Source organism: Pseudophryne corroboree, chromosome 2, assembly GCF_028390025.1.
Source record: "Pseudophryne corroboree isolate aPseCor3 chromosome 2, aPseCor3.hap2, whole genome shotgun sequence".
NCBI classification, from domain to species: domain Eukaryota; kingdom Metazoa; phylum Chordata; class Amphibia; order Anura; family Myobatrachidae; genus Pseudophryne; species Pseudophryne corroboree.
Genome location: NC_086445.1, coordinates 489,091,361 through 489,107,913, shown reverse-complemented (window position 1 = coordinate 489,107,913; position 16,553 = coordinate 489,091,361). Strand labels below are relative to the sequence as shown.

General features: G+C 47.6%; 1 protein-coding gene across 5 annotated transcripts in view; it reads left to right on the top strand.

The window, feature by feature from the left end:
- The first annotated feature begins 4,053 nt into the window (after positions 1–4,053).
- TRIM37 (tripartite motif containing 37) overlaps positions 4,054–16,553 on the top strand; it is a 436,939-nt gene continuing 424,439 nt past the window's right edge. For 2 of the 5 annotated variants that reach the window (XM_063953909.1, XM_063953908.1), the window contains exon 1: positions 4,056–4,496. In XM_063953909.1, coding sequence (XP_063809979.1) covers positions 4,338–4,496 — 159 coding nt within the window. In that variant the 5' untranslated portion in view covers positions 4,056–4,337. Of the gene's footprint in view, positions 4,497–16,553 lie in introns of all 5 variants that reach the window. The other 3 variants (XM_063953906.1, XM_063953907.1, XM_063953910.1) reach the window with 3 other exon arrangements.

The window sequence follows — 16,553 nt, the reverse complement described above, 5'->3', positions numbered from 1 at the left end:
GCTATCACATGATTTTCCGCCCAGCGAAGAATCCTTGCAGCTTCTGCCATTGCCCTCCTGCTTCTCGTGCCGCCCTGTCTGTTTACGTGGGCGACTGACGTGATGTTGTCCGATTGGATCAACACCGCCTGACCCTGAAGCAGAGGTTTTGCTTGACTTAGGGCATTGTAAATGGCCCTTAGTTCCAGAATGTTTATATGAAGAGATGTTTCCATGCTTGACCACAAGCCCTGGAAATTCCTTCCCTGTGTGACTGCTCCCCAGCCTCTCAGGCTGGCATCCGTGGTTACCAGGATCCAATCCTGAATGCCAAATCTGCGGCCCTCTAGTAGATGAGCACTCTGCAGCCACCACAGGAGAGACACCCTTGTCCTTGGCGACAGGGTTATCCTCTGATGCATCTGCAGATGCGATCCGGACCATTTGTCCAGTAGATCCCACTGAAATGTTCTTGCATGGAATCTTCCGAATGGAATCGCTTCGTAAGAAGCCACCATTTTTCCCAGGACCCTCGTGCACTGATGCACTGAGACCTGGCCTGGTTTTAGGAGGTTCCTGACTAGCTCGGATAACTCCCTGGCCTTCTCCTCCGGGAGAAACACCTTCTTCTGGACTGTGTCCAGAATCATTCCTAGGAACAGTAGACGTGTCGTTGGAATCAGCTGCGATTTTGGAATATTTAGAATCCACCCGTGCTGACGTAACACTACCTGAGATAGTGCTACTCCGACTTCTAACTGTTCCCTGGATCTTGCCCTTATCAGGAGATCGTCCAAGTAAGGGATAATTAAAATGCCTTTTCTTCGTAGAAGAATCATCAATTCGGCCATTACCTTGGTAAAGACCCGAGGTGCCGTGGACAATCCAAACGGCAGCGTCTGAAACTGATAATGACAATTTTGTACTACAAACCTGAGGTACCCTTGGTGAGAAGGGTATATTGGGACGTGGAGATAAGCATCTTTGATGTCCAGAGACACCATATAGTCCCCTTCTTCCAGGTTCGCTATCACTGCTCTGAGTGACTCCATCTTGAATTTGAACCTTTTTATGTAAGTGTTCAAGGATTTCAGATTTAAAATTGGTCTCACCGAGCCGTCCGGCTTCGGTACCACAAACAGCGTGGAATAATACCCCTTTCCTTGTTGCAGGAGGGGTACCTTGATTATCATCTGCTGGGAATACAGCTTGTGAATGGCTTCCAAAACTGCCTCCCTGTCGGAGGGAGACTTTGGTAAAGCAGACTTCAGGAACCGACGAGGGGGAAACGCCTCGAATTCCAGTTTGTACCCTTGCGATACTACCTGTAGAATCCAGGGATCCACTTGCGAGTGAGCCCACTGCGCGTTGAAATTCTTGAGACGGGCCCCCACCATATCTGAGTCTGCTTGTAAAGCCCCAGCGTCATGCTGAAGACTTGGCAGAAGCAGGGGAGGGCTTCTGCTCCTGTGAAGCGGCTGCATGGTGCAGTCTTTTTCCTCTTCCTCTGCCCCGGGGCAGAAAAGAGTGGCCTTTTGCTCGCTTGTACTTATGGGAACGAAAGGACTGAGTTTGAAAAGACGGTGTCTTTTTCTGCTGATGTGGAGTGACCTGGGGTAAAAAGGTGGATTTTCCAGCCGTTGCCGTGGCCACCAGGTCCGATAGACCAGCCCCAAATAACTCCTCCCCTTTATACGGCAATACTTCCATGTGCCGTTTGGAATCCGCATCCCCTGACCACTGTCGCGTCCATAACGCTCTTCTGGCAGAGATGGACATAGCACTTACTCTTGATGCCAGGGTGCAAATATCCCTCTGTGCATCACGCATATATAGTAATGCATCCTTTAAATGTTCTATAGTTAACAAAATATTGTCCCTATCCAGGGTATCAATATTCTCGGTCAGGGAATCCGACCATGCGACTCCAGCACTGCACATCCAGGCTGAGGCGATTGCTGGTCGCAGTATAACACCAGTATGTGTGTATATACTTTTTAGGATATTTTCCAGCCTTCTATCAGCTGGTTCTTTGAGGGTGGCCGTATCAGGAGACGGTAACGCTACTTGTTTAGATAAACGTGTGAGCGCCTTATCTACCCTAGGGGGTGTTTCCCAACGCGCCCTAACCTCTGGCGGGAAGGGATATAATGCTAATAATTTTTTAGAAATTAGCTGTTTTTTTATCGGGGGAAACCCACGCTTTTTCACACACCTCATTTATTTCCTCTGACTCAGGAAAAACTATTGGTAGGTTTTTTTTTTTCACCCCACATAATACCCTTCTTTGTGGTACTGTAGTGTCAGAAAGGTTCAATGCCTCTTTCATTGCCGTGATCATGTAACGTGTGGCCCTACTGGACATTACGTTTGTCTCGTCACCGTCGACACTAGACTCAGTATCTGTGTCAGGGTCTGTGTCGACCCACTGAGGTAACGGGCGTTTTAGCGCCCCTGACGGTGTCTGAGACGCCTGGACAGGCACTAATTGATTTGCCGGCTGTCTCATGTCGTCAACAGTTTTTTGCAAATTGCTGACATTATCACTTAATTGTTTAAATACAATCATCCAGTCAGGTGTCGACTCCCTAGGGGGTGACATCACCAACACAGGCAACTGCTCCGCCTCCACATCATTTTCCTCCTCATACATGTCGACACACGCGTACCGACACACAGCACACACACCGGGAATGCTCTGATAGAGGACAGGACCCCACTTAGCCCTTTGGAGAGACAGAGGGAGAGTCTGCCAGCACACACCCAGCGCTATATATATATATACAGGGATAACCTTATATAAGTGTTATTCCCTTATAGCTGCTGTTATTATCGTTATTTGCTGCCAAAAATGCCCCCCCTTCTCTTTTTTACCCTGATTCTGAAGCAGGACTGCAGGGGAGAGTCAGGGAGCCGTCCTTCCAGCGGAGCTGTGAGGGAAAATGGCGCTTGTGTGCTGAGGAGATAGGCTCCGCCCCTTCACGACGTCCTTATCTCCCGCTTTTTTGTGTAAAAATGGCAGGGGATTAAAATACATCCATATAGCCCAGGAGCTATATGTGATGTATTCTTTTTGCCACCTAAGGTATATTGTTATATTGCGTCTCAGGGCGCTCCCCCCCAGCGCCCTGCACCCTCAGTGACCGGAGTGTGAAGTGTGCTGAGAGCAATGGCGCACAGCTGCGGTGCTGTGCGCTACCTTAGACTGAAGACAGGATGTCTTCTGCCGCCGATTTTACCGGACCTCTTCGTCTCTTCTGGCTCTGTAAGGGGGACGGCGGCGCGGCTCCGGTGACCCATCCAGGCTGAACCTGTGATCGTCCCTCTGGAGCTAATGTCCAGTAGCCTAAGAAACCCGATCCACTCTGCACTCAGGTGAGTCCGTTTCTTCTCCCCTTAGTCCCACGATGCAGTGAGCCTGTTGCCAGCAGGACTCACTGAAAATAAAAAAACCTAAACTAAACTTTTATTCTAAGCAGCTCAGGAGAGCCACCTAGATTGCACCCTTCTCGGCCGGGCACAAAAATCTAACTGAGGCTTGGAAGAGGGTCATAGGGGGAGGAGCCAGTGCACACCACCTGATCCTTAAGCTTTTATTTTGTGCCCTGTCTCCTGCGGAGCCGCTATTCCCCATGGTCCTTACGGAGTCCCAGCATCCACTAGGACGTCAGAGAAATTATATATATCATTTTTTGTTAAAAAAAAAATGAAGAAACAGCCATTTAAATGCTCAGATGCCAATTTATTGCCTTGCTTTCAGGAAGAAAAACTTGCATCTACAGTATAAGTGACATACCATATTTGCACAATAACGTTCTCTACTGAATTTTTCACAAACTATAAATTATCGAAGACACAAGGCAAGAAACATATCAGGTACTAAACAAGAATGAAGGAAAAAATATGGATAACTCCCGCATCAGGGAGCGGTAACAAAGCACCTGCCCCGGCACGTTATCATAGACCCCTGGACTATGCGCGCTCCCGCGTTACTGCCTAGCAACGCTCACTATGTCCCACTCTCATTGTCACTGCTGCCTGACGTGCCAAGCGCGGCTGCTGCTTTTATACACATGAACGAGGGAATGACGCATATGACGCCCCTTGCGCCATGACGTCACCAGCACCGCCCTCCCTATTGGTCGCTTCTCCCTGGCGTCGCTCGTCTCTCAGTAACGAGCCGCGGTTCAATATGGCGTCCGAGGGTTGGATGCTGTAAATGACCGCGGTCCTATGTGTTCTAATTTCTCTACCCCGTATCCATTCACCGCAGCCGTGAGCGACCTGTGTATCTATCAGCCACCCCTGCCCGCCTTCTCTAATCCCTGTGCCTCTTTCACCCCTCCACCGGCTGCTGCATGTCTGCAGCTGAAAGGGGGCGTTTTACTGATAATTTTCTCACCTGTCTGTGTAGCACCATCAAGTACCTGACCTACTTCAGGTCCAGAAAGAAATCTCTTCAGTACTGCAAGATTAAAGACCCCAAACTGGAGGAGATGGATGAGCAGAGCGTGGAGGTGAGGGGGGAGGAGCAGGGGCTTTGACAGTTGTGTTTGGACATACATGTAGTATTGCAGACATTAAAATGATGCCTCCTCTGCCAGTTAGGAATCTGACATTTCCTCTCTCCTTAAGTATTACAAAATCAGGGAACAACTTCGTAAACAAATGAATATTTAACAGATTAGGGACTAATTTGTATTTACTGGGGAGTTACAAACATTTTAGGGTTAATGCAATTCTATATGCTGCACTTGCTGTATCCCTGGACTCTGATCTTTGTTTGCAGCCCCAAATAACTCTCTACAAAAATCTGTGGGTCCTACGTCAGAGTCGGCTGTGATAGGGGGTGAGATGAGGTGACGTTGCAAGGATTACTGACCCTTCCTTGCATACAATTGGATTGATTCCTACTAAAAATGTGGACACTTAAAGGAGATTGCTGTGTTTGAAAATCTACTGCAATGACTTGTCTCCTGTCTCAAGCAATTTTAGGGTAAAAATATTTTCAGGACTGAGTTCAAATAGATATATATTGGCCTGGTAGCTCCCACCACCTACTGGATATCACCTATAAAGGATTTGTCTGTACTAGTTAGTTTTAAGGGTGATTGTAGAATGTGTACTGCTCACTGCACTTTGGGGGTCATTCCGAGTTGATCGGTCGCTGGCTAGTTTTAGCAACCGTGCAAATGCTATGCCGCCGCCCACTGGGGAGTGTATTTTAGCTTAGCAGAAGTGCGAACGCATGTGCAGTTGAGCTCAGCAAAACCAGTTTATGCAGTTTCTGAGTAGCTCTGAACCTACTCCGCGCTTGCGATCACTTCAGCCTATTCGTGTCCGGATTTGATGTCATACACCCGCCCAGCCATGCCTGCGTTTTTGCAAACCCTCCCTGAAAACGGTCAGTTGATACCCAGAAACGCCCCCTTTCTGTCAATCTTCTTGCGGCCGTCAGTGCGACTGAAAACTTTGCTAGAACCTGTGCACAACTACAACATGCTTTGTACCCGTACGTCGCGTGTGCGCATTGCGGGGCATACGCATGCGCAGAAATGCAGTTTTCTCTGACGTCCTAAGTGGATGCTGGGGACTCCGTCAGGACCATGGGGAATAGCGGCTCCGCAGGAGACAGGGCACAAAAGTAAAAGCTTTAGGATCAGGTGGTGTGCACTGGCTCCTCCCCCTATGACCCTCCTCCAAGCCTCAGTTAGGTTTTTGTGCCCGGCCGAGAAGGGTGCAATCTAGGTGGCTCTCCTAAAGAGCTGCTTAGAGTAAAAGTTTTGTTAGGTTTTTTATTTTCAGTGAGTCCTGCTGGCAACAGGCTCACTGCAACGAGGGACTTAGGGGAGAAGAAGTGAACTCACCTGCGTGCAGGATGGATTGGCTTCTTAGGCTACTGGACACTAGCTCCAGAGGGACGATCACAGGTACAGCCTGGATGGGTCACCGGAGCCGCGCCGCCGACCCCCTTGCAGATGCTGAAGAGAGAAGAGGTCCAGAAATCGGCGGCTGAAGACTTCCCAGTCTTCTTAAGGTAGCGCACAGCACGGCAGCTGTGCGCCATTGCTCTCAGCACACTTCACACCAACGGTCACTGAGGGTGCAGGGCGCTGGGGGGGGCGCCCTGGGCAGCAATGAAAGTACCTATGCTGGCTAAAAATACATCACATATAGCCTCTGCCAACCCTGCCAGGTTGTCAGAAAAACGGGAGAAGAAGCCCGCCGAACAGGGGGCGGGGCCTATTCTCCTCAGCACACAGCGCCATTTTCCTACACAGCTCCGCTGCTAGGAAGGCTCCCAGGCTCTCCCCTGCACTGCACTACAGAAACAGGGTTAAAACAGAGAGGGGGGGCACTTATTTGGCGATATTATTATATATTAAGATGCTATAAGGGAAAACACTTATATAAGGTTGTTCCTGTATAATTATAGCGTTTTGGTGTGTGCTGGCAAACTCTCCCTCTGTCTCCCCAAAGGGCTAGTGGGGTCCTGTCCTCTATCAGAGCATTCCCTGTGTGTGTGCTGTGTGTCGGTACGTGTGTGTCGACATGTATGAGGACGATGTTGGTGAGGAGGCGGAGCAATTGCCTGTAATGGTGATGTCACTCTCTAGGGAGTCGACACCGGAATGGATGGCTTATTTAGGGAATTACGTGATAATGTCAACACGCTGCAAGGTCGGTTGACGACATGAGACGGCCGGCAAACCAATTAGTACCTGTCCAGGCGTCTCAAACACCGTCAGGGGCTTTAAAACGCCCATTTACCTCAGTCGGTCGACACAGACACTGACTCCAGTGTCGACGGTGAAGAAACAAACGTATTTTCCATTAGGGCCACACGTTACATGTTAAGGGCAATGAAGGAGGTGTTACATATTTCTGATACTACAAGTACCACAAAAAAGGGTATTATGTGGGGTGTGAAAAAACTACCTGTAGTTTTTCCTGAATCAGATAAATTAAATGAAGTGTGTGATGATGCGTGGGTTTCCCCCGATAGAAAATTATTGGCGTTATACCCTTTCCCGCCAGAAGTTAGGGCGCGTTGGGAAACACCCCTTAGGGTGGATAAGGCGCTCACACGCTTATCAAAACAAGTGGCGTTACCGTCTCCAGATACGGCCGCCCTCAAGGAGCCAGCTGATAGGAGGCTGGAAAATATCCTAAAAAGTATATACACACATACTGGTGTTATACTGCGACCAGCGATCGCCTCAGCCTGGATGTGCAGCGCTGGGGTGGCTTGGTCGGATTCCCTGACTGAAAATATTGATACCCTTGACAGGGACAGTATTTTATTGACTATAGAGCATTTAAAGGATGCATTTCTATATATGCGAGATGCACAGAGGGATATTTGCACTCTGGCATCAAGAGTAAGTGCGATGTCCATATCTGCCAGAAGATGTTTATGGACACGACAGTGGTCAGGTGATGCAGATTCCAAACGGCACATGGAAGTATTGCCGTATAAAGGGGAGGAGTTATTTGGGGTCGGTCCATCGGACCTGGTGGCCACGACAACAGCTGGAAAATCCACCTTTTTTACCCCAAGTCACATCTCAGCAGAAAAAGACACCGTCTTTTCAGCCTCAGTCCTTTCGTCCCCATAAGGGCAAGCGGGCAAAACACAGCTTCTGCCAAGTCCTCAGCATGACGCTGGGGCCGTACAAGCGGACTCAGGTGCGGTGGGGGGTCGTCTCAAGAGTTTCAGCGCGCAGTGGGCTCACTCGCAAGTGGACCCCTGGATCCTACAAGTAGTATCCCAGGGGTACAGATTGGAAATTCGAGACGTCTCCCCCTCGCAGGTTCCTGAAGTCTGCTTTACCAACGTCTCCCTCCGACAGGGAGGCAGTATTGGAAACAATTCACAAGCTGTATTCCCAGCAAGTGATAATCAAAGTACCCCTCCTACAACAAGGAAAGGGGTATTATTCCACACTATATTGTGGTACTGAAGCCAGACGGCTCGGTGAGACCTATTCTAAATCTGAAATCTTTGAACACTTGCATACAAAGGTTCAAATCAAGATGGAGTCACTCAGAGCAGTGATAGCGAACCAGGAAGAAGGGGACTATATGGTGTCCCTGGACATCAAGGATGCTTACCTCCATGTCCCAATTTGCCCTTCTCACCAAGGGTACCTCAGGTTCGTGGTACAGAACTGTCACTATCAGTTTCAGACGCTGCCGTTTGGATTGTCCACGGCACCCCGGGTCTTTACCAAGGTAATGGCCGAAATGATGATTCTTCTTCAAAGAAAAGGCGTCTTAATTATCCCTTACTTGGACGATCTCCTGATAAGGGCAAGGTCCAGAGAACAGTTGGAGGTCGGAGTAGCACTATCTCAAGTAGTTCTACGACAGCACGGGTGGATTCTAAATATTCCAAAATCGCAGCTGTTTCCGACGACACGTCTGCTGTTCCTAGGGATGATTCTGGACACAGTCCAGAAAAAGGTGTTTCTCCCGGAGGAGAAAGCCAGGGAGTTATCCGAGCTAGTCAGAAACCTCCTAAAACCAGGCCAAGTGTCAGTGCATCAATGCACAAGAGTCCTGGGAAAAATGGTGGCTTCTTACGAAGCGATTCCATTCGGCAGATTTCACGCAAGAATTTTTCAGTGGGATCTGCTGGACGAATGGTCCGGATCGCATCTTCAGATGCATCAGCGGATAATCCTGTCTCCAAGGACAAGGGTGTCTCTTCTGTGGTGGCTGCAGAGTGCTCATCTACTAGAGGGCAGCACATTCGGCATTCAGGACTGGGTTCTGGTGACCACGGATGCCAGCCTGAGAGGCTGGGGAGCAGTCACACAGGGAAGAAATTTCCAAGGAGTGTGGTCAAGTCTGGAGACTTCTCTCCACATAAATATACTGGAGCTAAGGGCAATTTACAATGCTCTGAGCCTAGGAAGACCTCTGCTTCAAAGTCAACCGGTGCTGATCCAGTCGGACAACATCACGGCAGTCGCCCACGTAAACAGACAGGGCGGCACAAGAAGCAGGAGGGCAATGGCAGCAAGGATTCTTCGCTGGGCGAAAAATCATGTGATAACACTGTCAGCGGTGTTCATTCCGGGAGTGGACAACTGGGAAGCAGACTTCCTCAGCAGGAACGACCTCCACCCGGGAGAGTGGGGACTTCATCTGGAAGTCTTCCACATGATTGTGAACCGTTGGGAAAGACCAAAGGTGGACATGATGGCGTCCCGTCTGAACAAAAAACTGGACAGGTATTGCGCCAGGTCAAGAGACCCTCAGGCAATAGCTGGGACGCTCTGGTAACACCGTGGGCGTACCAGTCGGTGTATGTGTTCCCTCCTCCTGCCTCTCATACCCAAGGTACTGAGAATTATAAGACGGAGAGGAGTAAGAACTATACTCGTGGCTCCGGATTGGCCAAGATGGTACCCGGAACTTCAAGAGATACTAAGAAGGGACTTGCTTCAGCAAGGATCATGTCTGTTCCAAGACTTACCGCGGCTGTGTTTGACGGCATAGCGGTTGAACGCCGGATCCTAAGGGAAAAAGGCATTCCGGAAGAGGTCATCCCTACCCTGGTCAGAGCCAGGAAGGAGGTGACCGCACAACATTATCACCGCATTTGGCGAAAATATGTTGCATGGTGTGAGGCCAGGAAGGCCCCCACGGAGGAATTTCAACTTGGTCGATTCCTGCATTTCCTACAAACAGGAGTGTCTATGGGCCTCAAATTGGGGTCCATTAAGGTTCAAATTTCGGCCCTGTCGATTTTCTTCCAGAAAGAATTGGCTTCAGTTCCTGAAGTCCAGAAGTTTGTCAAGGGAGTACTGCATATACAACCCCCTTTTGTGCCTCCAGTGGCACTGTGGGATCTCAACGTAGTTCTGGGATTCCTCAAATCACATTGGTTTAAACCGCTCAAATCTATGGATTTGAAATATCTCACATGGAAAGTGACCATGCTGTTGGCCCTGGCCTCGGCCAGGCGAGTGTCAGAATTGGCGGCTTTGTCTCACAAAAGCCCATATCTGATTGTCCATTCGGACAGGGCAGAGCTGCGGACTCGTCCCCAGTTTCTCCCTAAGGTGGTGTTAGCGTTTCACCTGAACCAGCTTATTGTGGTACCTGCGGCTACTGGGGACTTGGAGGACTCCAAGTTGCTAGATGTTGTCAGGGCCCTGAAAATATAGGTTTCCAGGACGGCTGGAGTCAGGAAAACTGACTTGCTGTTATCCTGTATGCACCCAACAAACTGGGTGCTCTTGCTTCTAAGCAGACGATTGCTGGTTGGATGTGTAGTACAATTCAGCTTGCACATTCTGTGGCAGGCCTGCCACAGCCAAAATATGTAAATGCCCATTCCACAAGGAAGGTGGGCTCATCTTGGGCGGCTGCCCGAGGGGTCTCGGCTTTACAACTTTGCTGAGCTGCTACTTGGTCAGGGGCAAACACGTTTGAAAAATTCTACAAATTTGATACCCTGGCTGAGGAGGACCTGGAGTTCTCTCATTCGGTGCTGCAGAGTCATCCGCACTCTCCCGCCCGTTTGGGAGCTTTGGTATAATCCCCATGGTCCTGACGGAGTCCCCAGCATCCACTTAGGACGTCAGAAAAAATAAGAATTTACTTACCGATAATTCTATTTCTCATAGTCCGTAGTGGATGCTGGGCGCCCATCCCAAGTGCGGATTGTCTGCAATACTTGTACATAGTTATTGTTACAAAAATCGGGTTATTATTGTTGTGAGCCATCTTTTCAGAGGCTCCGCTGTTATCATGCTGTTAACTGGGTTCAGATCACAAGTTGTACAGTGTGATTGGTGTGGCTGGTATGAGTCTTACCCGGGATTCAAAATCCTTCCTTATTGTGTACGCTCGTCCGGGCACAGTATCCTAACTGAGGCTTGGAGGAGGGTCATAGGGGGAGGAGCCAGTGCACACCAGGTAGTCCTAAAGCTTTCTTTAGATGTGCCCAGTCTCCTGCGGAGCCGCTATTCCCCATGGTCCTGACGGAGTCCCCAGCATCCACTACGGACTACGAGAAATAGAATTATCGGTAAGTAAATTCTTATTTTTTTTTAGTCTGATCGCTGCGAACAATGGCAGCTAGCGATCCACTCGGAATGACCCCCTTAGTTACCAGGGCCTGCAAAGCATCAGAGGAGTGGCTAGTGTGTGTGACAGTGTCCATTGGTAGCTGACAAGCTTCTGGAGAGCTCTTAACTAAAGACACAGGGGGCACTTATTTCTCTGTGATGTGCAACTGCACACGTTACTGAGTAATATGGTACTTCATCATTGCACTTTTTACTGTGCACTTCTATGTAAAGCAAATAAAATTGAATGATGTTCAGTGGCTGCGAGGTGCCAGCATTCTGAAGGTGTCTCCAGCAGTCATTGCTGTTGTCCCCTAATTGAATTCCCCCCCCTATGTAGTTTTTAAGGTATTTCTGCTGGTTACTGCACACTTCTACATGGTGTCAAATGCAACTTTGCTCAAGGTTTCTGTCAAATTGAATCCCTGGTTTTTAGTGTGCAAATTGTAGACAGATGGCTCATGTTTAAAATGGAATGCTGAGTATACAGCATTGCTGGGTTATCTGGAAAATCAGCAGTAAATAGTATCAGGCATACACTTTACTGGGCTTAGCTGGTGCTGAGTGTGGTAATAAAGCAGACCAGAGCTGTGGATTCGGTATGTCAAAGTTTTGTGTCCATTGCCCTCTTAAATGGCAAATATGGATTTTACAAGCATGCTGTCTAGACTACAATATGAATCTTAAGCCGGGTACACACTGGGAGACCTCCCCTAGTTAGCAATCAGCACTATATCGCTGATTGCTATTTAGTGGAGATCGCCAGTGCATACACACTGAATGATATCGATGAAATGATATCATTCAGTGACGTCATCCCCCGCACTCCCCAAACATGGAGCTCAACGATATAGTTCAAGTTGAGCTGCATGTTTGGTAGGTTATGTCTGAACGAGAATGACCCGCAGGTGCACGCATCGTTCATCGTTCAGGTATACACACTAGATCAGGCATTCCCAACCTTTGTCCTCAAGGCACACTAACAGTCCAATTTTTAGTGATCTCCAGGCTTGAACACAGGTGACTTAATTAGTACCTCATTTATTTTGATTTAACCATCTGTGCTGAAGCCTGGATATCACTAAAACCTGCACTGTTGGTGTGCCTTGAGGACCGCGGTTGGGAATGCCTGCACTAGATGGTATGAACAATAGATAAAAAAATTAAAAAAAAAAGATTGTTGTCGTCTAGTGTGTCGCCCAGTGTGTTCTGGCCTTAAGTGTAGTTAAATCTGTGCAATACATGACTTCAGTACGGTTTAAATATTAGTATAAGGAATGAGGTAGTACAAGAATACAAGTAAACAATGGCAGCAGTATGGAGTAAATTATATCTTAGTGTTATATGTGATGGCTGCATTTGGTAACTGGTAATTATCACAGTGAAGTGTACCTGTAAATAATGATGGACAGACATTTAACATTACCATCCAAGGGTGTATGCAATTAGATGTGCCCACAAAACGATAAGACAGTGTTTACGAAAGGTTATTTCTACCTTTTAAACAGAAGCCCCTATAGATCCCTATCCGTTTATGTATTTCTAGAACGGCTAAACTCGTCTAGTTTTGTCGAATCATGCGCAATGTACATGGGCGCTCAAACACAACTGAATTGTGACAATTCTTTGGGCGTGTAAAAAGTCCCATTTAGACAGGATTTTTAAGACGCCTAAAACAATTGAATCGGCCCCATAGAGCGATTCTTATGTGCCCCTGATCTCCCGTCTACAGTGACTGGAGATCGCAAGGTGCAATTTAGTTGGGATTTTTTCCGCGTTGAATGCGCCCATAAAGGTCGGGTTTAACTGCGAAAGCAGCTAAACCTGACCAAAGTGCTGGGCACGATCACGAAAAGTACTGTCGGACGTCCAAACGGGTCACTTTTCGCGCATTTTCAGCTCGGCACCCCCTTTGTGAGTTGAACTGCAGACGCCGATAGCCATTGTGCCCAAACAGAGCTGCAAAGCTCTTTTGGGTGCTATCTGCTGGCTGCCTGCAAGCGGAACAATTGAATTCTGCCCTATGTATAAATACTAGCTGTTCTACCCGTTCTTCGCACATGATTTTTCTGATTTTCACGGTTGTACATATACATGAGTGTTAATAATTTGGTAAATCTATAGAGATGTAAATTTGAGACGTGTTAATGTCTGTAAATATTAATCCATGGTTCTTGGCATTACCCGAGGAGCACACGTAGCAAATACGGTAAAAAGTGAGAGGACCATTTTTGTAGTTTATTAAATTCTACAATAGAGGTGCAATCCAAATTTTGATCAGATTATCCGTTTGGGCGTTATCGTTCACGCAACGCAAACCACGCATCGGTAATTACGTCATTATGTCAACCCCTTTTTCATCCACTTAGGGGAGGTTTATTAAAATTCTAATAGCGTCGCTTTCCTATTTCACACCTGAAGAAGAAGAATACCTACGTTAAATGTCAGCTACCTAACATATCGGGAAGTAAGAAAATTAGCGATGAGTCAGACATTGAGGGAGGGCTTATAGATCTATAGCTTTCTCTCTCTCTCTCTATATATATATATATATATATATATATATATATATATATATATATATATATATATATATATATGTTGAGTATCCCATATCCAAATATTCCGAAATACAGACTTTTCTGAGTGAGACTGAGATAGTGAAACCTTTGTTTTCTGATGGCTCAATGTACACAAACTTTGTTTAATACACAAAGTTATTAAAAATATTGTATTAAATGACCTTCAGGCTGTGTATAAGGTGTATATGAAACATAAATGAATTGTGTGAATGTACACACACTTTGTGTAATGCACAAAGTTACAAAAAATATTGGCTAAAATTACCTTCCTGCTGTGTGTATATGTAACATAAATGCATTCTGTGCTTAGACTTCGGTCCTATCACCATGATATCTCATTATGGTATGCAATTATTCCAAAATACGGAAAAATCCAATATCCAAAATACCTCTGGTCCCAAGCATTTTGGATAAGGGATACTCAACCTGTATATATTTTTTTTTCTTTTTCTTTTCTTATTCTGTGCTGCTAGGGTAAAGCTCAACCTCAGGAAGTACCCCCTGTTAGATGGAGTACAGAAACAGAGGTGCAAGTGTAAAAGATTCCCAAGGGAGCTAATAGAGTATTGATCAGTGTGTGTGTGTGTCAATCCACCTATGGGTCTTGTCTTTTAACCTTTAACTTATATAAGCTGACAATTTTTCAGAAGATTACTATGTATTCACCGTGAACAACATATAAACATAAAAAGTGACTCGCAGTCTGTGTTGCCAACGATATAAATATAGACCACAATACAATCTTTCTCTGACGTCCTAGTGGATGCTGGGGACTCCGTCAGGACCATGGGGAATAGCGGCTCCGCAGGAGACAGGGCACAAAATTTAAAAGTTTGACCACTAGGTGGTGTGTACTGGCTCCTCCCCCTATGACCCTCCTCCAAGCCTCAGTTAGGTTTTTGTGCCCGTCCGAGCAGGGTGCAATCTAGGTGGCTCTCATAAAGAGCTGCTTAGAGTAAAAGTTTTGATAGTTTTATTATTTTCAGTGAGTCCTGCTGGCAACAGGCTCACTGCAACGAGGGACCTAGGGGAGAAGAAGTGAACTCACCTGCGTGCAGGATGGATTTGCTTCTTAGGCTACTGGACACTAGCTCCAGAGGGACGATCACAGGTACAGCCTGGATGGGTCACCGGAGCCGCGCCGCCGACCCCCTTGCAGATGCCGAAGTAAGAAGAGGTCCAGAAACCGGCGGTTGAAGGCTTTTCAGTCTTCATGAGGTAGCGCACAGCACTGCAGCTGTGCGCCATTGCGCTCAGGCACACTTCACACCGGCGGTCACTGAGGGTGCAGGGCGCTGGGGGGGGCGCCCTGGGCAGCAATGTTAATACCTTTCTGGCTAAAAAGAATACATCACATATAGTCCATGAGGCTATATGGATGTATTTCACCCCTGCCAGGTCTCAGAAAAATCGTGAGAAGAGCCCGTCGGAATAGGGGGCGGGGCCTATCTCCTCAGCACACAGCGCCATTTTCCTACACAGCTCCGCTGCTAGGAAGGCTCCCAGGCTCTCCCCTGCACTGCACTACAGAAACCGGGTAAAAAACAGAGAGGGGGGGCATTTTTTGGCGATATTATATATATATTTAAGCAGCTATAAGGAAACAACACTTATATAAGGTTGTTCCTATATAATTATAGCGCTTTGGTGTGTGCTGGCAAACTCTCCCTCTGTCTCCCCAAAGGGCTAGTGGGGTCCTGTCTTCTATCAGAGCATTCCCTGTGTGTCTGCTGTGTGTCGGTACGTGTGTGTCGACATGTATGAGGACGATGTTGGTGTGGAGGCGGAGCAATTGCCGGTAATGGTGATGTCACCCCCTAGGGAGTCGACACCGGAATGGATGGCTTTGTTTATGGAATTACGTGATAATGTCAGCACGCTGCAAAAGTCGGTTGACGACATGAGACGACCGGCAAACCAGTTAGTACCTGTACAGGCGTCTCAAACACCGTCAGGGGCTGTAAAACGCCCTTTGCCTCAGTCGGTCGACACAGACACGGACACCGAATCTAGTGTCGACGGTGAAGAAACAAACGTATTTTCCAGTAGGGCCACACGTTATATGATCACGGCAATGAAGGAGGCTTTGCATATCTCTGATACTGCAAGTACCACAAAAAGGGGTATTATGTGGGGTCTGAAAAAACTACCTGTAGTTTTTCCTGAATCAGAGGAATTGAATGACGTGTGTGATGAAGCGTGGGTTACCCCTGATAAAAAACTGCTAATTTCAAAGAAGTTATTGGCGTTATACCCTTTCCCGCCAGAGGTTAGGGCGCGCTGGGAAACACCCCCTAGGGTGGACAAGGCGCTCACAAGTTTATCCAAACAAGTGGCGTTACCGTCTCCTGATACGGCCGCCCTCAAGGATCCAGCTGATAGGAGGCTGGAAAATACTCTAAAAAGTATATACACACATACTGGTGTTATACTGCGACCAGCAATCGCCTCAGCCTGGATGTGCAGTGCTGGGGTGGCTTGGTCGGATTCCCTGACTGAAAATATTGATACCCTGGATCAGGTGGACCCCTGGATCCTGCAGGTAGTATCTCAGGGTTACAGGTTGGAATTCGAGAAGTCTCCCCCTCGCCGGTTCCTAAAATCTGCTTTGCCAACGTCACCCTCAGACAGGGCGACGGTATTGGAAGCCATTCACAAGCTGTATTCTCAGCAGGTGATAATCAAGGTACCCCTTCTACAACAGGGAAAGGGGTATTACTCCACGCTATTTGTGGTACCGAAGCCGGACGGCTCGGTAAGACTTATTCTAAATCTGAAATCTCTGAACCTGTACATACAAAAATTCAAGTTCAAGATGGAGTCACTCAGAGCAGTGATAGCGAATCTGGAAGAAGGGGATTTTATGGTGTCCTTGGACATCAAGGATGCTTACCTTCATGTCCCAATT